General features: G+C 46.4%; 2 protein-coding genes across 3 annotated transcripts in view; both read left to right on the forward strand.

Moving 5' to 3' along the window:
- PPCDC (phosphopantothenoylcysteine decarboxylase) overlaps nucleotides 1-23,800 on the forward strand; it is a 310,731-nt gene that overhangs the window by 220,046 nt on the left and 66,885 nt on the right. The gene's annotated exons all lie outside the window — the stretch shown is intronic.
- Nucleotides 9,046-13,550, forward strand: LOC146860051 (uncharacterized). Its single transcript, XM_085643821.1, has 5 exons — nucleotides 9,046-9,058; nucleotides 10,376-10,480; nucleotides 11,673-11,771; nucleotides 11,947-12,051; nucleotides 12,247-13,550. The coding sequence occupies exons 2-5, from the start codon at nucleotides 10,381-10,383 to the stop codon at nucleotides 12,546-12,548; spliced, it is 606 nt and encodes a 201-aa protein (XP_085499947.1). The 5' UTR covers nucleotides 9,046-9,058; nucleotides 10,376-10,380; the 3' UTR covers nucleotides 12,549-13,550.

Consider the following 23,800-nt stretch of genomic DNA (forward strand, 5'->3'; position numbering starts at 1 on the left):
TGCATTGAGGAAGCCGACCAGACCACCTACCAAATTGGCGTCTGTCGTGCGGTACAATCAGTAAGAGTATTCGGGGAAACTTGATCAAGGATTTGAGTCAGGCAGTAGTGAAAGCCAGACTCCGTCACCATCCAAGAATGGCTTAAAACCCTGAAAATTATATTACCCCAAACTAAATAAAGTGCAGATGGTAAGTAAAACTTACTAAAGCATGAACTTCGTAGATACAAGTGCAAGATATCACTGGTGTGTAAAAGGTGTCAAGCAAAGTAAATAACGCAGTGGAACGTTCAAAAAAAGGTTGACAATCCGTAGCAGAGCCAAGTTACCGGCACTGGGAGAATATGTCTGTCAACTAGCAGCATAACATGAAAAACAGACATCCACTCAAGGGTATCCACATTATGTGTCTGCAGAGTCTACAAGACTTAAAGGGCTTATTGTTACCTGCACCACAACTTTGGCAAAATCCCGGGTACGTTGGGCCATGTAATTTTTTACATTTACTGTCCTTTAAGATTATGCTCTGGTGGCATTGACTAATTTCTCTACATATAAACCAGGAGTGGAGGGTGTCTCCCGAAACAAGTACTCACTATGCCCTGCTCCTTAGTGCTCACCAGACACACTACATGTGTTCTAATAGAACCCTCACCCACATGTTAATCATGTGGCATGCCTCATCATGAGGTCCTCAACCTCGCATGGGAGGGAGCACTTTGATGTTCTCCATATACTTAGTGGGATCTTAGGACAATAGAGGTTGCAAATATTTTTAGGGAACCCTAATCCTATTCTTTAATAATAGGGGCCATATAACATGTTTAAAAACATAACATGACACAAAGAGGCATTTACTGAGCCAGTATGTCTATTCTAGGTCAACATGTTTCATCTGCTTCATTAGAGGCGCAGATTTAATCAGGACCTCTAAGACCCTAGCAGTCCTAACTTATACTGAGCAGGACTTGTGCATCTGAACACATTCCATGCAAGATCAAGAGATAGTTACCCAACCTTTTATGCAAGGTGAGTTGTTTGAAAATTAGAGATTATCCACTTCAGGAATCCTAAAAAAGGAGAAGGAACACATAAACGAAATGATGTCTCTATTAGAATATAGATAGTTTAAACAATAAAACCTGTGCACTGAACTACACACTCTAAAATGGTGAGATCTCTAACCTTAGAGATACCATTATCTATAAGCCAGGATAAGTGACCTGGTTTGATTAGAAGTTCATGTAACAGCGAGTGTGCAAAATATCATGCAATCTTCTCATTATCCAAGTATATTCACACAGTGCATCACATAGCCACACACTAAGAGGAGAGTAAATACATAAATGTAAGCCATCAGGTACCTACTGGTTTAGGTGGGGACATACGTGGAAATGGAGATTATCCAGGCCTCATGGGAGCATATGCAGGTACTTGCTGGGATTAAACGTCACACACTGTGAAAACATGTATATGTATGGGGATGCAAGTGGAGCTATCTGAGATGTCATATGATGTGGGTGTGTAATGGGTAATCTAGGCTGAGTCTTGCCGCGGCGTTCTGGATGGTCTGGAGTCACTGGAGGAGGTGGTTGGAGATTTCGACATTGCTGTCATCTAGTCTGCTTGCGATGAGGGCTTGTGTGACGGTACGTCTGGTATTTCCGGGATCTTGCAAAGCTTGCCGAGTATGTGGATGCAGGAGGAGCTGATTGCATAGACCTGTACGGTCATGTTGAGTTAATCGACGAGGATGATTCCCAGGTTTCTTGCGTGGTTCATTGGCGTTGGCAAAAGCTCTGTTGGCCACCCAGGTGCAGTTCTTGTTCCCATAGAGTTTCATGCAATCAGCTTTGATCTAATTTGCTATGTTGATCATACAGTCAGAGAAGTTGGTTCTGGTGGTGGTGGACTTGTTGGACAGCGATAGGATGAGTTGGATGTCATCGACGTAGGAAATAATAGAGATACAGTGTGTTCCGGTGATTTTGGCAAGCAGAGTCATGTTAATGTAAAACTGGGTCGGACTAAACGCCGAACCCTTGTGGACTCTGTAGATCAGGTTCTTGGGCTCTGACATGTAGGGTGGTAGCCTGACTGTATTCTTCCTGTGAGGAAGCAGCATATTCAGTTGAGGGCTGGTCCTTGAATGCCTTTGTTGTGCAGTCTTTTAATGAGGGTGTAGTGTGATACTGTATACAAAGCAGTGAAGAGTTTGAGTAGGCTGAGGGCAGCGGTTTCTCCACAGTCGAGTATTGTGTAGATTTCGTCCATGGCTGAGATGAATGCTGTTTCTGTTCTGTGGTTGTTCCGAAAACCAGATTGGATGCAGTCGAGTAGATTGTGGACTTCGAAGTAGTTGGAGAGTTGTTTGTTTTTTGCCTTGTCTATCACTTTGGCTGAGTACGGGACCAGGGAGATGGGTTGGAAGTTGCTCAGCTCGCTTGGGTTGCATGATGGTTATTTGAGAAGGACGTTAACTGCTGCATGTTTCCAATCTTCTGGGAAGATGGGTGATTTGCTGGAGGAGTTGATGATGTGGATGAGGATTTTGCTGATCTGTGGTTCTCCCATGTTGTAGATTTGATGAAGGCAATAGTCAGTTGCGGCCCCTGAGTGCACAGTTTTCATGATTGCTATGGTGTCTTCTTCGATGAGTGTTTTCCAGCCAGTTAGGTGTGTGTCTTGGTTGGCGGTGGACAGGATGGTGATGAGATCCTTCAGGTTGGCTTATTGGCGGTACTTGCTATACATTTTGTTTGATTCTGCTGTGAAAGAGGTTGGATAGGTTGCTGCAGAGTTGCTGTGATGGTGTTGGCTGCGACCTCTGTGGTTGTAAACTCCTTGACGATGGAGAAGATCTCTGCAGCTGTTGGAGTTCGCTTCTATATGTTCAGTTAGGGCTCTTCTCTTTGTGTTTCTCAGGAGATTGAGGGTAGTGTCGGAGTGCAGCTTTGTAGGTGGTTCTGATGTCGGCATTGTGGTAGAATCTCCATTTTCTTTCTAGCAGTTTGGAGTGGTGTATGGATTCCTAAAGGTTGTTGTTAGAACTGGGGGTCTCTAGTTGGCTGAGGTAGGTGCCTTAGTCTAAAGAGAGACCCTTGCTTCTACGTCAGGGAAAGGAAGGACAACTTCTCAGATAGCCCCTGCTCACCCCCTCGGTAGCTTGGCACGAGCAGCCAAGCTTATCTTCACGGCAAGTGTGTAAAGTATTTGCAACCACGCTCTCAGCAATCCAATGATGACAACACAAATGGACTCCACATGAGTTTCATAACAAAAACAACGATATGTTTATATAAAAAGATATAGGATGAGACCACACGATAAAAATCCAACATATGCGTATTTGTAATATTTCACCTTGCTGGTTATTAGGCAAGGTGAAATTATTAGAGCCCTTGTAAGTTCTTGCAGTATTATTGAGCAATTCTCTATGATCTCCTGCAGTCCTGATGCAATGCTATGCAGTTCGTAATGCAAGAATCAGGCACTTTGTTATGTCAAAATAATGCAGTTCGTTATGCCAAAATAATGCAATGCGTAATGCAACAATCAGATAGTTCGTTATGCAACAATAATGCAATGCATAATGCAACAATCAGGCAGTTCGTAATGCAGAAATAATGCAATGCGTAATGCAACAATCAGGCAGTTCGTAATGCAAAACTGCTGCAATGCGTAATGCAACAATCAGGCAGTTCGTAATGCAAAACTACTGCAATGCGTAATGCAACAATCAGGCAGTTTGTAATGCAATGCGTAATGCACTCTGGCACCGATCATGGTGCTTTAGACAGTCTCTATGCCACTTGTACTGACTCGCGGTCAGCTTCCGCCAACATATGCCCCCAACACAGGTATGGTGTGAACCAAAATGCAGCTCCACACTCCGGCCCCGGTACTGCGACTCCTCGGCAAGTAACGGGCCGCGATACGAGCTTGAGCAGAGGCTCGCGCTGCAAGAATGGGAGAGGCCGAGAGCGTCTCTCTCCGAGCCCGCACTCCGCCCCAGGCGGTGACGACACGTTACCTGGGTGGTGCGACCTCGCTCTCCTCTCCTCTTCTCGTGACTTGGGCCTCCGATGCGACTTTGTTGATTCCAGGCAGGGGAACTCGGGCCCTTCCCCGACGGGGTTGGTTCGTGGTCCCGCTCTGGCAATGGCGGGCACGGGCCGGCGGCTCAGCTCCTCTGGGGATGCTGATGGCGATAACGAAGATCTCAGGCTGCAACAGGGCACACGCACACAGCATCGCTGCGACTCACTTGAGCTTCGTGTGTCCACGATCACAGGGCAATCCAAACGAAGGTCTCCGGCTGCACAAAGCACACGCACCCACGTCGCTGAGACTCACTTGGACTCCGGGTGTGCACGATCACAGGGCAATCCTCACGAAGGTCTCAGGCTGCACAAAGCACACGCACCCACGTCGCTGAGACTCACTTGGACTCCGGGTGTGCACGATCACAGGGCAATCCTCACGAAGGTCTCAGGCTGCACAAAGCACACGCACACAGTGTCGCTGAGACTCACTTGGATTCCGGGTGTGCACGATCACAGGGCAATTCTTTGTCTCAGGCTACAAAAAGCACATGCACACAGCGTCGCTGAGACTCGCTTGGACTCCAGGTGCCCACGATCACAGGGCAATTCCTATGAGGGTCTCAGGCTGCAAAAAGCACACGCACACAGCGTTGCTGAGACACACCTGGAAACTTTTTTGTTCCTGAGTTTCCACAAACTCTCCTCGGGCCCTTGGGGATGAGTTACTTCAGGACAAAGCACACAGCAAAGTCCTTTCAAACAGGGGGACACAGCAATGTCCCTTTAACCTCTCCTTGGTTAAATCAGCAAACTGCAGGCCAGCCCCAGAACACACAGCAAGGGTCAGTCCTTTCCTTCAGTCTCTTCAGCTGTTTCATCCTCTGGCAATGGCGGGCTCGTGCCGGCGGCACAGCTCTTCCGGGGATGCCGGTCCGGGCCGATGGCAATAACGACGATCTCAGGCTACAACAGGGCACACGCACACAGCGTCACTGAGACTCACTTGCGTTCCTGGTGCACACGATCACAGGGCAAGCCTCACGAAGGTCTCAGGCTGCACAAAGCACACTCACACAGCGTCGCTGAGACTCACTTGAGTTCCGGGTGCACACAATCACAGGGCAATCCTCACGAAGGTCTCAGGCGGCACGAAGCACACACACACCCAGTGTCGCTGAGATTCACTTGGACTCCGGGTGTGCACGATCACAGGGCAATCCTTACAAAGGTCTCAGGCTGCACAAAGCACATGCACACAGCGTCGCTGAGACTCACTTGGATTCCGGGTGTGCACGATCACAGGGCAATTTTTACGAGGGTCTCAGGCTGCAAAAAGCACACACACACAGCGTCGCTGAGACTCGCTTGGACTCCAGGTGCCCACGATTACAGGGCAATTCTTACGAGGGTCTCAGGCTGCAAAAAGCACACGCACACAGCGTCGCGGAGATAAACCTGGAAACTTTTATGTTCCTGAGTTTCCACAACAGGGAGCCATCTCTCCTCGGGCCCTTCGGGATAAGTTACTTCAGGCACACAGCAAAGCCCTTTCCAGCAGGTGGACACAGCACACAGCAAAGTCCCTTTAGCCTCTCCTTGGTTAAATCAGCAAACTGCAGGCCAGCCCCAGAACACACAGCAAGGGTCAGTCCTTTCCTTCAGTCTCTTCAGCTGTTTCTTCCTTGGCAGAGGTTCCTCTTGACCACAAAGTAGTTTCAATCCTTTACAGTCTTGAACAGTCCACCGTTCAGGGGTTTCAGCTCTCATAGTTATACCCCTAAATGTCTTTGAAGTCTTTGTGTTCAGGGGGTTACTGACCCCTGTCCAAACCAGTTCTGGGTGTCTCCCTGCCAGTGACACCTTCTTCCTTTGATAGTGGGGGTCTGGATCCTTAATCACTCAACAGGAGACGTAGCCATTGTTTTATGGCAGCAACCCAGGCCTCTTCACCTCCAGGGGCTACTCCTCCCCCCTACACTCCAGATGCCGGTCAGCCTGTTGCTTTCTCACCTCCTCCCCTGGGTCAAGACATTCTCCTGATCCTATCACTTTCAAATTCAGACAGTCAATCCACAACCAGGCAGAGTTACACAGAAATGTTAGAACAAAAAGAAAACAGCCACTTCTGAAAGAGTGGTTTCTAAACACACAATGGAAAAACCACCTTCACAAAAAGATGTGTTATTGAATTGTGAGTTCAGGCACGCTAAACGTCACCTATCCATCTTAAGCCTTTGGCAAGATAGGCTGGAAACAGATTGTACAGCCTCCCCATTCTGTCCTATGGGCAAGATGGCCTTTCAACAGTGAAAAACCAAATAGAGAGTATTTCACTGTTAGGACATGATACACACCTCAGTACATGTCCTACCTTTTACATACACTGCACCCAGCCCTGGGGGGTACCTTGGACCTACCACAGGGGTGTCTGATGTGCATAAAAAGGGAAGGGTGAGGCCTGACAAGTGTGTGCACTTGTCAGGACAACATGGCAGTTTAACAAACTGCGTGCAGGCACTGCAGTGGCAGGCCTGAGTTCTCTCTTTAGGGCTACTTGTGTGGGTGGCATAATTAGTGCTGCAGGCCCACTAGTAGCATTTGCATTACCAGCCCTGGCACACATAGTGCACTTTACTAGTAAGGCAAACATACCAATCATGGACAACCAATTACCATTACACTTTATACAGAGAGCACTTGCACTTTGACAATGATCAGCAGTGGCAAAGTGCCCAAAGCATCTAAGTTGGCAACACAATGTCAGAAAAAAAGGTCTAGGGGGAAAGTAAAATGTTTAGGGAACTTTATCCAAAAAGGGCCAAGTTCAACAGTTGTCTGTATACTAGCTAGCCTGTTGGTTGGTTCTTCTTCGTCTGTTAATTTTGATGGGTGTGAGTGAGTCTGCACAATTCTTGATCCGTTGGTTGATGTTGATGATGTCCTTGTCTAGGTTGTCAGTGGTGTTGTGTCTGTTTCGAGGGCATTGCGCCAGTTCGCCTCTGTTATTTTGTTGCAGTTCCAGCTAAGCGGGTTAATGCCAGTAGGTGCTTTGGCTTGTGGTATGGAGAATTGAAAGTGTATGATGGAGTGGTCGGTCCATATGAGCGGTGAGGCGGAGTTGTACTTGATTTTGTTGCCGGTGGATAAGATTGGATCTAGAGTGTGCATTGTGTCATGGGTCTGTGATGAGCTAGGAGAGTCCGATGTTGTTAAGGCTCTCGAGGAGGTCTGAGGAGTGGAAATCTGTGGGGTTCTCAAGGTGGGAATTGAGGTCGCCAAGTAGTATGAAGTCCTTGGAGTTGATGGCGAAGGGCGTGATGAAGTCCATGATGAGGTTTCTGAAGTTGGCTTATGGTCCAGGTGGTCCGGATGCTAGGATTCCTTTTAAGACAAAGCTGTTGTTTGTGGGCAGAAGGGCATGTGTTCCATGAAGGGGGTGTTGGTGCCGTGGCATATTTGATGGTGTCCCTGCAAATAATTGCGTGACCTTCTCCTTGTTTGTGAAGGCGGTCTTGGGGACCGATTCACAGAACTAACTTACAACAAAATCCTAAATTTACTACCATTTTGGAATCCACAGAAGGCACTTACTAATTTTGGTATTCACATAATTAACTTACTCCTCCTAACTTATGTCCGCACTCGGGCCGGAATTTACGGTTCGGTGGCGGAGATTCCGGCCCAATGGCGGAATCTCTCGCCTCCGGCCCTGAAAAAACGCATTTTGGTCTTTTGAGCATTTCAAGTGCCTACCATCCCCCACCATGCTCTAGCTGAAGTCAGTAAAGACCAACTGCAAAACCAGCACCACATAAAAGCAGTACACATTCAAGGACCAGGTTTGGCCACAGAGAGTTCCTGTTTGCTTTGCTGTTCATCGCCCGTGCAAAATGTACAAACTGAGGAGGAAGAAGAACTTCGCAACTGAGGAGACCACCATGATTGTGGAGTTCATTGTGAGGCACCACAAACGCCTCTATGGTCTCCCACCTTACTACACCAGTGGCACACAGAAGGCAGCTCTCTGGCAGCAGTTAGCCACTACTGTCACAGCATTGGGGGAGGATGTACGCACAGTCCGTGAAATAAAGAGGAAGTAACAGGATGAAAAGCTGAGTGCGAAGGAGAAGTACTCCAGGATCGAGTTGAACAGAATTCTCCCTGCTTCACACTCTGGACCCCGCCTCCGTCTCACCCTACTAGAGGAGGATATCCTCACAACAATTCACCCCCACATACTCCATGGGCTGCCTGTGAGTGATGTCCGCAACGTGGCACCAGGTAAATGGAATGGCAAGAACAAGTATACAAAATGTATGTCTGTGTCGCACTGCCATTGTGAGTAAGGAAGTTGTCCAAAGTTCATATACAAATATAATCAGTCAGAGGCCCAACTGTTTCCCTCTGTATGTTGCACCACAAGTCCCAGAATCCTTTGTATTAGAAATGCTAAATCCCTTTCACACCATTAAATTCAAAGGCCCAGTACTGATGCCATATAGACCTAACACTGTTAAGTAGCAATTGTCAAAGTGCCCCTTCCACTTATCCAGACGTGGCTAGGTCAGTCAAGAATGTAAGGGGGTGGAGCTGCGGTGCAGAGGCAAATCAACAGACAACGGAATAGAGAAAATAACTACAAAATATCCTAAAAACAACTCACCTTGGGCCTGCCAAAATCACAAAACAGAAGGTGAGAGAATCCTTATTTCAAAATATTTCATTCCCATATCCCATTGTTTAATTCCCACCCTGCCATGCCATCACATCACCAACACCCTACTGCTCCTACCTGTACCGGCCGTGGCAGTACTTCACAATACTGTTAGCATGCAGAAGATATGAGGAAATGTCTGACAAGTTACACATGTACATTTTCCATGTGTTGATTTTTCTCTCTTCTCACCCATTGACACATTCAGCCAGAGCACAGAGAACCACTGTAGTAGAGGTCCCTGCGTCTTCTGGGAGGAATCATCATCCAGAGCAACGCAGACAACCCTCACTAACTGGTAAGTCAAACTTGTCAGGAGATAGTTAAAATGCATACCTAGGCGCAGCAGACAATAGAGGAAGATACATAGGGCCTTATTTATGAGGCCTTGCGTCACTTTTATGCCGCCGGTGCCTCACTTTTTGTGACGCACCAACAGTGTAAAAAATGTGCCATGTTGCGTCATATTTACAAAGTGACGCATCTAGGTAGATGCGTCACTTTGTAAACCCCCGCGCCACATTATCCCTGCGCCAGGTATAATGTATGTAGGGGAGGCCTTCCGACGCAAGAAAGGGTTGTAGAAGTGACGCAGTGAAATCTATGAGATTTCACTGCGCCACTTCTAGGATGCAAATGCGTCAATATCTTATGGCAGGCGTAAGACGGACGCAGGCACATTTAACATGGGACTTGCCCATGTATAATGACCTACTGCTGGAGTTGCGTCACTTTTGTGACACACTCCAGCAATGCGTCATTTTTGTGCCTACAGATACGTCAGAAATACTGACGTATTTGTAACTCCTTGCGCCATGATGTGTCATACTGTAAATATGATGCATCTTTGGTGTCGCAAGTAGGGCGCAATGAAAAGTGACGCACCGTTGTTTTCTCGCAGCAATGCGTCACTTTTCATAAATGAGGCCCAGAGTGTCTGCATCTCAAAGGCAACTGGAGAGGAAAAACTAGCCTTACAACTATTGGAATTCTCAAAGGACATTTACCTTTAGCAAATTATATCTGTGAATAGGGAAATCCAAAATATAACATATCTAGGCTCATCATATCATTGTGTTTTATGAACAGTACATGTATTCCGCCAACAGTTCCAGGACTGGGAAGTCGATCGTAGAATTGAGGGCTTGAGCAAGTCTGAATGTTTCCACCTCTAGATTGCAATTATTTTTGTAGACTAAATCAAAAAATCCAATGAGAACAAATATGAAAATGATGAATAAGAAGAGAGATTCAAATATCAGGATTGAGAATGCGCCCACTGTCCAACTTAGAATGTTTGTTTTCTATTCATGAATTTGTCTAGTCCAACCAGCTGGTCATAGATGTCATAATTGTATGGTATGTCTTTTGGTCCATTAACAAAACATGATAGTGGACATTACTTCAGGAAGTTTTGTTGTGTGAATTTGATAGACGTTGCTACTAGGCAGTGGGGCCATAATAAGTTGAATGTGGGATCACTCATGATAATTTGTGGTAGACACTTCTGCAATGGTAGGGCCGACACTGCTTGTGCTCATCCTTTGTGCCTCAAATTGAGTGCATCACATGTGGCAGCCGAAATGTAAAGTTGCAAACACACTTGTCATTGTAGGTCCAATGATGTCTTCCCAGAGTCCAAAACACACATTGACTTCTCCTACAAGGTTGGCTGTGACATCTGGTCGGGGACCACACACTGGGCAAGTGCGGGGCCATGGTAAGTAAACCCAGGAACAATGAACCTGAATGACCATACCCATGAATGTGCCTTTAATCTCCGCTGTATGTTGTATGTGTTTCACATAACTGTTGTCCTGCATCACAATATGCCTACATATGGCATTGAATCATATACCAGATCACACCATGGTGGCTAGTGAAAGGATGTCACAAAACATATGACACGTGAGTGTAGAATGGACATTAAAATAGTATATAGTGTCACATGAAGTGTACTAGACACAACTGGATCGTAATTCAATTATATGAAAACTCCCTAGTAGAATTTCAAATGACAAAACAATTTGAAATTGGTGTGGATGATGCTCACGCTGATGCCAGTTCTGTATGTTTGTGACGGATGTATGGGCTGCCAAGGTGAATCTTCAGGAACTCACATTTCAAAATCTCTTGGCTGAAAGGCCCGAACCAAATCCAGTGTAGGCGTCAACCATTAAAGCTTCGCAACTTACCCACAATGTGGTATCTTAGTCAAATGTTGCACTCTGCTTGCCTCCTCTTCTACTGTATCCACCTATATAAGTGAGTGTATGATATATGAGGTAAGGATGTCTGCTGTACAAGAAATCATCCATTGTCAGCATAGTTCTACCATGATTTAGGAAATGTATAATGGGAACAGAGGACTCTCAAAGAATGAACGTAACAAATGTGTGATCTCTCAATCCAAAATGAGCTTTGTGACTCAATTGGTAGGGAAGCACAAATGACACACAAAAGGTACCTGACTATTGCACATCTCACATATGAACTCTGCAATGCAATGTTTGAACTGATGTGCAAATGCGAAACTGGTCAGCCTGTGGATGTACACTCTTTTCAACTTGTCAACAGACTTCATACTCAGGAGATATATTAGTCTTAACGGTGAAGGTGTAATCAATGTAATGCGGCGGCGTCTTGATCATTTCTCCCCTTCCTTCCTGTATCAGTAACCTTCTCATATACGTTTGTCTGTTGATGTGTCATCTCATTGATGTCAGTGCGGTGTGAAGGTAACAGCTGCCAATTGCTGCATGTGAGCTGGGTCCCACATGTAAAGTCCATGAGGTAAACATGCTGCACATTGTCCAGGAATAAACTATCAATGGTCATTGAGAATGACATATACATGTTAGCTCATAGCTACTATCTGGTGTACTGAACTGGAAATGTATCTCTCATCACAGCTGCTGACAGGATGACACAAGTGCAGCGTAGAACACCATCCTGGGGAATGCATGACATCCTGGCTGCAGCAGTGAAACCCTCTCGCACATGTACATCAGGTAAATGTGGTGTGAAGTGTTTCCCTATCAAAGCCATGACAAACATCAAAATCCCCTTCTGCATAGAACCTGCAGTTGTTGTTGACAAAGTTTCATCCATATCAGAGGTGTCACATGTGCCTGTTTGTAAATTGGTAATGCAGATGATTGACATTGGTGTCACTTCCCTCTACAGCTGCTGGATCGGGGACCGTTTCGTCTACAAAACCTGTGAGGAGCATGGTTCAGCAGTTGACATTCGGGGGGATAGCAAAAGGACACAAAGCTGTGGATAGAGCTGGTAAGTTTGCTTTTTCAGTGTACATCTCCGTTTTACCCCCCAGTGCTATTGTGTGAGCTGTCACTTGTAGGGGTACCCAAACCAGGTCACATGTGCGTCATCTGTTGATTCAAGGTACAGTAGAACCCACGTTTGTGTTGCACGACATCTCATACTAGGTCAATTACTTATCCTGTTGCAACCTCTGTGTTCCAGGTGATAATGACGATGAGGAGGATGGACCTTCCACCAGTATTGAGCGACGGGCAATCAGAGGTGAAAATCCACGGCTCCTCCAGGAAGTGATGTCAGCTGCAAGTACTGCACAAGAGGAGGAGGAGGAGGAAGTACCTGAGGAGAATGAAGTATCTGAGGAGAATGAAGTATCGGCCGACAGTGACTGTCTGTTCATCCCCTCAGAGGAATTAAGAACATGGACAGTAATTTTCCCACATCGCCCACATTTAACAAGGCCTCACACCCTCTCCCCAGCAAATTGTTTCAGCCTCCTCCAATGAAAAAGATTGCCTGTCCACAGCATGGAGATAACCAGCCACAGCTCACCCACACCCCAACACGGACCTCACTCTCTCACAGCCCTCACATCCGGGACAGACATGGTGGTTCCCCTACACACTCCTCCCCATACAGTGTATCCCAGGCATTCTCTTCACCATCTGAGGGAAGTACCAACCCTGTTGTGGTACAGGTATCCCCTGGGCACCATTCTCCTGTCCACAGGCTTCCACATGCCAACACCTCCCCTGCTGTTGGACCTGGCGATCTCATCAATGGCCGACCCCTGCAGAGAGGGCCTGCACATGGCCATGGTGGCCAATGTGGGAGCAGGACTTCTTCAAACAGCAGACAGATATGAGGCAGGACATTTGTGCCATACGGCCCACCCTGTCAGACATGTCAGACATGTCTGAGGCCCTACGCCAATTCCCTCAGGTGGTGGACAGACAGACCCATGTTTTGGATAGGTTGGATAGAACTTGGCAAGACATGTCCAAGAATATCAGAGACCTAATATCTTTGCAGAGGGAAGAGAGTTTAAGACACCATGCCTTGGCCATGAAGATGATGGACGGCATGATGCAAGTGATCCAAAGTCTCCCTTCACGGTCAACGCAGGGAGGGGAGCCCCACATCTCCCTGCAGCACATCACACCCACGCACCTGTACCACAAACTGCACAGGACCACAGCAAGGGTACACACCCACCACCGCCCCCCATCCAGGCACTCCTCCCACCTGCACATCCACCACCACCCCCTGAACACGCACTACCACCACATGCACAACAACCCCCTGTCCATGCACATACACCAAGTGTACAGACTCAATCCGTCTCTGAACATGAACTTCACCCTGTACAGGCACATGCACGAGACCAACCTGCACCTCTGCGTCAACCCAGACTTAATCCCTCACAGAGATCATCACCCCCCAAATTGCGAAGTCACAAGCACGATCCCATTTGATCACATCCCAGGAACTTTTTGACCAGTGTGAATATGTGTAAATAAAAAAAGAAATCTGTTCCCAAGTGAGAAAACTGTTGCATATCATGCCCTGATAGGCTAATGTTCACCAAGTCAGTTGGCGTAGAGATGAGATGAGAGGATGTATGTATGTGTGTGTGACACATGTACAAGTGTAACCCCGTCATTGCAGCAAGCCCTCATGTGCAGAGCAGATGACTACCAAAATACTTGGGCATATTTTATACAAGACATTCACAATGAAGCCAAACAAGATAGAGAAAGTATGAATCGAAATAAGTTTAATGTAAAAAATATGTGGGGTTAGAAAAACAACAACAGTCCGTCTGGAAAGGAGAAAGGAAAACAAATGATGTCCTTTCTGCAGAAGGAGAAGGGAACTTGGATTGGGATGGGGCAACGTAAATATAACATGTCAGGGAGCGTCAGGGAAACCAGTCTATTTACAAGGGGAAAAGTAAATCGTAGTCCACAAAGAAAAATCTGTCCAACAGTTCACGTGTCCTTCTGGTCATCCTCCAGTACCACAATGTCCAGATCATCTGCGACTGATGCGTGCTCCTGGCTGGCCGATGCATGAACAGGCACACACAGGGTGGGACACATGAGGAGTAGAGGGAGAAAGAGTGTGGGGCAACAGACAGGGGGAGACATTGAGTGTGGGAGGGATGTTGGGACACAACAGAGGACATGGCTGCACTAATGGAATTGAAACTGGCAGTGAGGGTGGCCAGAGCTTGTGCAATTTCCTCTCGCATCATGCGCACCTCTAGACACAATTGCAGCAATATGCAGGAGGACATGTCTGGCTGACCTTCACATGCCCACATCAAGACATCTGGTACAGCCACAGACGGAACAACACAGGGAGGGTTTTGGGTTGCACGTGGGGGGGGTGGTGCCTCTGGTTCGGAGCGAATGGCGGTGTCGACCTGGCAGCTATGATGAGGGGGACAGATTGTAGGGGATGCAGCTGGAGGCCCCGATGAAATGGGGTCCTCTGGAGTTAGGGAGGGGCTGATGGAAGGCCCAGGTTGCTTAGTGGCCTGCCCCGGGGACACCGCAGCAAAACTCACAGGTGAATGGTCCGTGGGAGAGTGGCCCCAAAACACCCCAACCCCCAGCCCTCCCCCCCCCCCCCCCCCCGGCCAGAGGTGTCCAGTTCATCCCCCCCCCCCCTCACCCCCCCTTACTGTCCTTAGGCTCCTTTCGGTCCATAGCACCAGAGTTGTCTTCCTGGTCAGTCCGGGTGGGCGCAATCCCCATGCCTCCTGATGTTGAGGGTTCCGCCTCATCGTCCTCTTCCTCAGTACTGGAAAGAGGTCGTAGCCGCCGGCGCACCACAGATGTCCTGCTCCGAACCCGGTCCTCTTGGCCTGCTGATTCTACTGAAATGTGAGACAAATCATTATGTAGTTGGTGTACACGTCAGGACAAGACATTATCAAGATGAGCCAAGGTCAGACTTCGTTCTTCTCTGATCACACTATAGAGTTATCAGTGTTTATGAGCTTCAATTACGTGCATGTTCACTGTCATCTCCTGATTTGAGTCTGACATGGACATCTCACAAGATTATTGGTGGTTTGCACGTCTGTACTGCCAACCCTCAGCTATGGCATTATTGTGACCTGAGTGTCCTGTCACTGCTACATGAGCAGGTTCCACTACCCAGTCCACAAAAGGAGATCAGAGAGAGCCCAGATGAAATTGGAAAGGGCCTGTGATATGGAGTGTCTGCACTTTCACGTCTGGACAAATGTTATCTGCTGTGTAGCATTGGATAGGACAACACAAAGGCCGATTGGGGGTGACACATTCATATAAGGTCTGGCCAATTAGGTTTGCTAAGTTGTGAGTCTAAGCTTTTGATATCCTCTCACAAAAGCTGACAATCCAGTGCCACATATTGGCTTTGGGGGCTGATCAGGTAGTGCTGTGCACTGGTGAACAGTAGTTGCTCGTTGTTACAGCTACCTGTACATGGAAAATGGCATACAAGCTTCTGGGGGTAAGACGTGTGTCTGTGGACAAACTTGGAAACATTTGAAACACTTATGAGTGTGGCAAGGGTCTCAAAGTCTGTCTTGACTCCATGGCACATGATGATCTGTCTCAATCAGAACCCAAAGTCACCAAGAGCAATGTTAGTTACAGCATCCAATTCCCATTGGCCTCACATACACACACTGGACAGTGTCTGTACCATTCCTCATCCAATGCACACATCAGTTATGATTCCGTTGGTTCACTGTTAGTGGTGCTGGCAGTGCAATTGCGTTAGTAATGCAACTGTGTGTCTCAAATTCCCAGTTTTCATGATGACACTACAACTCCCAGGATGCACTCTGTCGTGTACAGCTAATGCGCTACAGTGAGCTTTTTGCTTCATGATGACTGCTGCATAGACACAGAATAGGTAACTGGAGGCATAGGATACAGAATGGTACAGCTCTGTCTGCACTCGCTTCATACTTCCAGACACATTTTGCATATAATGCACTTACCAGGTCTCTGCTGCTCTTGCTCCTCCAGCTGAGCATGGAGAGTCGGAAGAGCTGCACGCAGGACCCTCCTGTACAGTGGCGAAAGGCGAGGACGATGCACATGGTGATGGGAAGACTGGCCCAGTAGCTCTTCAGCCTTGATCCGGGCCCAGCGTTTCAGGTCCTCCCAGCGCTTGCGGCATGCCCTCGCGTTCTGGTGTGAACGCCCACTGTACTGCAGCGGTCACCAGTTCTGGCCCATAATCTGGCCCGCGCTGCATTGCTCAGCTGTTCCTCTGGCCCCCCATATATCTGAAGATATTTCTGTATCACCCCCTCAGCTAGGATGTCTAATTCTTTTTCACTGAAAGGGGGTGCTTTCTTTTCATAACCCTCAGCAATTTTGGGGGTAATAAGGTTGATGAGAGCAGCAGGATGGCATATGATCTGATCTGTGAGAGAGGATGACTCAGAATAAACACAAAATGGCTGTCAACAACTTCTTGTGATGTATTTCCTGTCTCCCACTTCCTGTATGTCATTTCCTTTATGAAATTATGGGTTCCGGTCATTTTTCAGAGTTTATGGCCCGAAAACGTACTTTCCGCATACTTAGAATACTCTGCGCATGGGCAGAGTATTCTGCGCATATGCAGAGTACGGCGCATGCGCGGAGTACTCTACGCATGCGCAGAGTACGCTACTGTGCCGAAATGTGCAAAATCGACCAGGAAGCGACAGACAGGTAGTGGGAGACAGGAAAAACTTCACAGGAAGTAGTTGTCAGCCATTTTGTGTTCATTCTGATTCATCCACAATTACAGAAGAAATCCACTGCCATCCTGGTATTCTGTAGCAGAGAAACCTGAAATAACAGTGTAAGATTAATTCATAGACATGAAACAAAAGGGAGATCAGACCCAGATCATGTTATGAGATTTGGGCTGGGACAAGGAGGGGGTGGGCTGGCACAACATCACACCCCAGTTTACGTTTCAACTGCATTGCATTATGGTACATTTAGTGATCAACACAAGTGTTGTCTGTTGTGTTACAGTGTATTAGGGGGTAGCAGTGCTGTGCATCCCAGACACTTAGTGGCAGATTCAGGAACAACAACATCACTCACGCTGTGGGCCCAACATTATTGGTGTATGAAAATCATCTGGGGGCCAAAAATCAAACATGCTATAGTTTTCACTTTTTAGATACAGACACCCATTGTCAAACGGTACGGGAGAGTCTCTCAGAACATGTACATCTCATCCTCAGATGCAAAAACAACAGTTGATGGACAGAATGCAGAACAATGTCATACATTCACCCCAGTACAGAGATCTGGGCCTAAATCCATCATTTTTTTGCTCACCATGCCGTTCCAGTTTGAACACAGCCATATGCAAATCAGTCTTGACCCTGTGCCTCAGGTGTACAGTCCAGCCCTTTGGTTTTGCTTTGTTCGCCCTAAGTTGGCAGGGTATGCCCAGAGGTGAGTCCATTGCTCACTTTGCCACTGGATTCAAGATAGCCTGGCTGATGAGAGTTATGAACCCGAAACCGGTCCCAGGTTGCTTGTTTCCGGTCCAGGGAAGACATGGCTTGGCAGTTCGGGCTGGACTGTTCCAGTGAGGCACAGGGTCAGACTGATTTGCATATGGCCATGTCTGAACTGGGGTGGCGGAGTGAGCTAAAGAATGATAATGGATTAAACCCAGATCAGTTGACTCGGGTGAGTGCTTGGAATGTTCAACACCCCATCCATCATCCCCTTTGGTTTTGCTTCATCTCATCCTCAGAGTCAATAGAATCCTTGGAAAATCCACTACACTGATTGCTGAAATTGGCACATGACCTGATGCACGGTCAATCTTTTGACTCATGTCAACAGTTGTGGTTGACATACAGTTAGTGTGGTTTTCAAAGTAATCTCAGGATGGAGTTTTTGGACAGAGTCGTAAATATCCATTTTTCATCGTTGACAACAGACAGCAAACCACATTTTTTCCATGACACAACAGGTTGCTCACATGAAAAACGTGGCAACCAGCTGATCACGGGCTTGCATACCCTGACCTCGGTTATGTGCAATGGCCCGCTTGCCCGGATTCAGAGCTAGCCGAGGTTCAAGAGGTATGTGTAAGCCATGCGTTAAAGCTATATTGTGCAAGACACAACAGGCCATAATGATCTTGCACACAACTTCAGGGGAGTACGTCAGCACACCCCCTGTACGGCTGAGACATCTGAAACACGACTTCAACAGACCAAAAGTGCGCTCTATGATGGCTCGAGTTCGTATGTGTGCCCGATTGTACCTACGCTGAGGTACAGTGGTTGGATATCTGTAAGGTGTAAGGTGTTGAGGGAAGAGTGCATACCCAGCATTACCTGAGGAGGGAAGATAGGGCAATAGGTTACATTTCCATCTGAAATTTGAACAGAACATGATCTTAACATAGTACATGCAGTGTCTGTTGTTACCGTGTATGTGGCTGGGTGATTCTTATTGTAGAATGGTTGTTGATATGAGGTGGCATTCATTCATTACTGGGCTTCTTGACAGGCCCCTTGCGCCACCAGTGCGTCACTTTTCATATGTGAGAAAGTGACGTACCGGCAGCGCATGGGGCTTGTAAATGAGCCCTTTCATAAGCACACATCACTCTTTTTTTAGTGCTTGGTACTTACCCAGTAACCACATGTTGCCAAATTCTCCCGTAGCCATACGCCGGGCAAGAGGTGACATGCGAAATAGAAAGCTGTCTTGGGTACTGCCTGGAAACGCTGCATGCACATCTATGAATCTCCCACTGGCATCACAGACAGCCTCACATTGATGGAATACCATCAGTGTGTGTTGCAGTAAATGTGTGCAATGCGGTGTGGTGGCAGTCAATTGCACCCAGCACACTTGGGAAGCGGGAGATAAGAAAAAAATCCCTAGCTGCCCTTTGTCTGCTGGCCAGTGTATGGGACATTCCTATGTGAAGGTGGGCTCTAGAATTGATGCAGCTCAGTACCTGATGCAAGCACCGCGACTGGCTAGCCTGGGAGATGCCCTCAACATCACTGGTGACCCTTTGGAATGACCCTGTCACAAACAAATGGAGAGCAGAAAGGACCAAGATAGGCTGGAATGGCATGGGAGCAGCAGGTAGCAGAGTCAAGTTCCTCCTCCCAATCACATACCATCTCCAAGATGAGTTCTGGAGGGAAGCGGTATCTGGCCCTTACATCTTGGGTGAAAATCCCATATATGTTGACCCTCTGTCTGAAGATCCTCTCTCTTCTCCTCAAGTCTTCTTGCCACATTTCAAGGGGCAGAGCAACAAATACATTCAGCGACATGTTGAAAGTGCTTCTGTGTGTCTGCTCTGCTTTCATATGTGCTGCAGGGCTGGGATTGGCTGCTGTGTGTAAGCTGATGCATCATGGGGGGTGATAGGCACTTGGACAGGTGTTTAGCATTGAGGTAGTGCTCAAACGGCCAAAATGCAGATATTCCGGCCCGGAAGCGGAGTTTCTGTGCCGGAGGCGGAGATTCTGCCATTGGGCCGGAATCTCCGCCACCGGGTCGTAAATTCCGGCCCGAGTGCGGACATAAAGTTACGATGAGTATATTCATTCTGCGAATACCAAAATGAGTAACTTCATTCTGTGAATACCAAAATGAGTAAGTGCCTTCTGTGAATACCAAAATGAGTAAGTGCCTTCTGTGAATACCAAAATGGTAGTAAGTTTAAGATTTTGTTTAAGTTAGTTTGATGAATCGGGCCCTTGGCGTGCAACCTTGTAGCCTGCCTTGATGACCACAACAATTTCTGGAGCCGACACTGGGTTGAGCCAGGTTTCCGTGAGGAAGAGGAGATCTGGTGCCGTGTTGCTGGGGAGATCCCAGATTTCGGTGACATGTTTCCTGACTCATTCTTCATGACAGCGGGGCTCAGGGCATGGGTCCACAAGACTTTTCAAGAAATATGCAGAATCTTCCTTCACATTGCTGGCAGCACTCCATGCACTACTAATGTGTTATGGATTCAGAACCTGTTGTCGAGCTCTGCGTGAAAGCTTTTGTGAAATACCTTATAAGTAGGGGTATGCCAAAGGCATATAATTTGCATTTGTGTAATTATACAGAATTTTGGGAAAATGAGAATTTACACATAATTATGAGAAATGCAAAACTGGATTGTGCTCTATATTTTAGCAGGAAATGTGACCTCACAACTATTTCTGGTCCAAGGATGCATTTTGCTCTAAAACAAATAGCGCAGAAAACAAAAGCACCTCAAACAGTAGCTGCCCTCCTTCTGGTCATTTATGTTGTTCATATGCACTTGCAATGGCGCATAATTATGCTACATGGTGTAATAACATAATCTTAATAAAAATTACGCCTGCATATCGGAAATTTCGGTCGGGCCTAATCATAAGTTTGATGGGTCAATTTAATGTGGATATCAGACAGTTTGGATTTCAGCATCCACCCGACTGATATTGTGCCACATGTTATTTACTGCTATGTACGCTCATGCACAAGTTGTAATGTCTCTAGGGTTTGAAGGGAAAAATGCAGTTACACCTCAATAAAAATCTTTAATAACAAAACTGCAGCTTTTTTCCTTTCCGCTAGTTGGCGGTGTCTTGTAGAACAAATACCTAAATGGTATCCTCCTCTCTAGGTGGCAATGTAGTAAGGAGATAGAACTGCACATATACTTCACCGCACTCAGAGGTGGGAAAAGGAAAAACCTTTTTTATATACAACTCTCACCCACTGTAGTTGTGGCATGCTTCATCATCAGGTGGTCCCTGACTCCTAAAGGTCAGGGTGGACTCGACCATATTCCAGTGAGCTCTGTAAAGAAGTATTTCTTTTTGGGGGTTATATACAATTATATATGAATTCCTCACCTGTAGCATATTGTGACTACTGTTTTAAGATCTAAACAGCCTCTTTATTTTGAGAATCACATACTTTGTCTTCACAGACTCATTTAGTATGTCAGACCCCTGAGCCTGTCAAGACGCTTCTCAGTCAACATCTTCATCTCTATAGAAGGAAGGTTTAAAAAGTGTCATCCATAGTGAATATTCATGTGTAAGTCAGTGAGTAAACAATCTAAGCCAGCGTCCTAAAAGTAGTAGTAAACCTTGGTGTGTGACAGCAAAAACACCCGTCAGTGTACCTGTGAGGGCTGAAGTAAACGTCTTATGAGAACATGTGCAGCTGGTTGAAAGTCCAAGTGAGTGTTATAGAAGTGGTATCCTGTCCAAATGAAATCTAATTTCAGTATCTATTTGCGAGTGAGTTCCTCTCTGTAGGTGTCAATCAAAATGAATGTCTTCGTCGTAGTATTCAGTGCTCACATGTGACCGATTGCATAAGTGGCTGTTTGCAGAGGAATGAGTTCATGTCTAGGAATGATAACTAGAGTGAATATCTTTTGGAGTGAGGGACTGTATTCAATATTGAGCCAAAGTGAAAGTCGACGTGGGAATGAGCATATACTCTTAGCCTAAAGGATTCTAATTATGTGTGTTGGTGTAGACAAGTGCCTTTATTGGTGTAGTATCTTAAAGGAAAACTAGAGTGTTTTCCAAGGATCTATCTGACTGACAAGTACTGCAAGGGCTTTTTTGGGACTGAGTGCAAGTTGATGAACGACATTGGCAGTGAGTATTTTGATCGGATTGGCACCAAGTTGTTGGCGATAGTTAAGTGTCTTCTTCAGATCGAAGGTCTAAATGATCGAGTATCTAAATACGTTTTATGTTGTAGTGAGAACATATATGTGACAGCCTATGTTCTGTGTCTTTTTGGGAGTGCAATCAAAAGAGAGTGCCTGTTTGCGGATGACACGATCAGTAGCTGATATCTGGGTGAAAATGTGTCCACCAGTCTGCTTCTTTCTCAGTTAATCTTTTGTACAAGTGTACAGATTGCAAGGAGCTACTGAAACACACGTCAGCAATGTGCAAATCTAAAACCAAGAAGCCACACAGATAGTACTAATCACAGGAAGGAATCTGAGTTGGTGTCAACTGACTAATCGTCAGAGCTTATCCTTTTGCTGATCGAGGAAGCGAAGCCTTTGATAGTGCACTCTCTGATGTAGCAAACATAACAGTATCTGTGGGTTGGCCTCACTGCAACAGGCTATCTCTGCCATCATAAGCAAGCCGAAGCTGAAACGTGTCAAAAACTAAAATATTCAGGAAATGATAATAAACCTGATCCGAGTCCTCACGTTCCCTTCAAGCATACAAAGTATGTGTAGTAGTAACTAGAGGAGTAGCATTTACACCTTGGTGCTTATTGGTTATATGGATTGATGTCGCTCTGCTTGAAGTACCTCAAAGTCCGGTGCAACAACAACTTTCCAATTATCAACTGTGTATGATATTTAGTACTTAATGTCTAAAGTGGTCTCTGACAGCAATGGGGGTTGCTATCTTCACTCTCCTCATGCTTGAAAATAGAAACATAATTCGCAAAGAAAGAAGATAAGCCTCTTCCTTTTTTCACGTTAGGGATGGCTCTCCTTGCCCAACATGTTCATGAAAAGAGAAATTGACCCACACACCCCAAGCTTATCTCCCTCTTCTACATGTAGCAACAGAAGTTGAACTTTTTGATTTTGGAGATGTCCTCATTTGACAGTCTTTCTGCCTGATAACAGAAGCATAATCCATATAGCATGAGAACGAGACCCACCACTTCCTATTTATTCTCCTCTATCAGTTATTTTTACTAGTATCTAGATTTCCCCTGGGCTGGGGGTAGAAATGACATTAATTGTGTTTTTGCGGATGTTATGAGTTAATCTAACCTTGGGATATGGAGCTTTGCCTTATACCACCTACACTGAAACTGCACTTTCTGTAGTAGGGGATCTCTGTGTATAGTCATAATCTAGGAATAGTCCCGCCCATGTGCGGGGACCCCGGAGTAATCAAAATATCTCTTAAGCTGTCCTGCATTTGCAAACCTGCAAAGACACTTAAGAGACAGACAAAATAATACAGCCTAATAACAATATGGCTGCACTGGCCAGCACTTCATCTGAAGTGAACACAAAAGCCAAAATAAAGTTTAAATGTCATTTTTATTCACATCTGACATGTTCCTTTATTGTATCACACTCCCTTCACCAAAATCCCTTTAAACAATAGAGAGGAAGGGGTGGACAGACAAGCCCTATAGGCTGTCATTATGTGTCTGCTAAAAGGATACCGTGCCTTTAAGGAACTCTCCAGAGACCCCCGGTATCCCAGGATGCACAGCCAAAACAAGTTACTTTCAGTTCTTTTTTCCGGCTCCTGCTAGCAGGACCCAGGAGCATTGAGCTCTACCCTTTTGGGTGGTTTTTGTGACTAAATTGTTTTTTTCTTGATAAAAGTTTGTTCATTCGACGTCTAGAGCCTTTCTCTGCTGCTTGGTGCAGTTTGGACTCTCTTTTCAGCATGGCTTTATTTGATAAATGCCCTGAGTGTGGGAGGAAAATGGCCAAGACGGACCCACATGATGTCTGTATGCTCTGCTTATCATCCTCACATGTCCCTGCTACATGTGACATCTGCAAGACCTTCTCCAAGAGGACCCTGAGAGACAGAGAGAAGATTCGCCTTCAGGGACAGGAGAAGCAGAGAACAGGTTGGACTTCGGGGCATGGAGGATCTCATTCCCCTTCCTCTGCCCATGCTTCAGCCACTGGAGGGACCTCCGGGCAGAAAAAGGAGCAGAAACGACACCGGCTAGTAGATCGCGTTCGA

The sequence above is a fragment of the Triturus cristatus genome, chromosome 3_1 (assembly GCF_964204655.1).
Source record: "Triturus cristatus chromosome 3_1, aTriCri1.1, whole genome shotgun sequence".
Taxonomy (NCBI): domain Eukaryota; kingdom Metazoa; phylum Chordata; class Amphibia; order Caudata; family Salamandridae; genus Triturus; species Triturus cristatus.

Coding starts and splice junctions, on each gene's coding strand:
- LOC146860051 (XM_085643821.1), top strand. CDS start 10,381: ATGATGTCTTCCCAGAGTCCAAAACACACATTGACTTCTCCTACAAGG. Junction 10,481..11,672: donor TGGGCAAGTGCGGGGCCATG/GTAAGTAAACCC, acceptor CTCTCATCACAG/CTGCTGACAGGATGACACAA. Junction 11,772..11,946: donor CTCTCGCACATGTACATCAG/GTAAATGTGGTG, acceptor TTCCCTCTACAG/CTGCTGGATCGGGGACCGTT.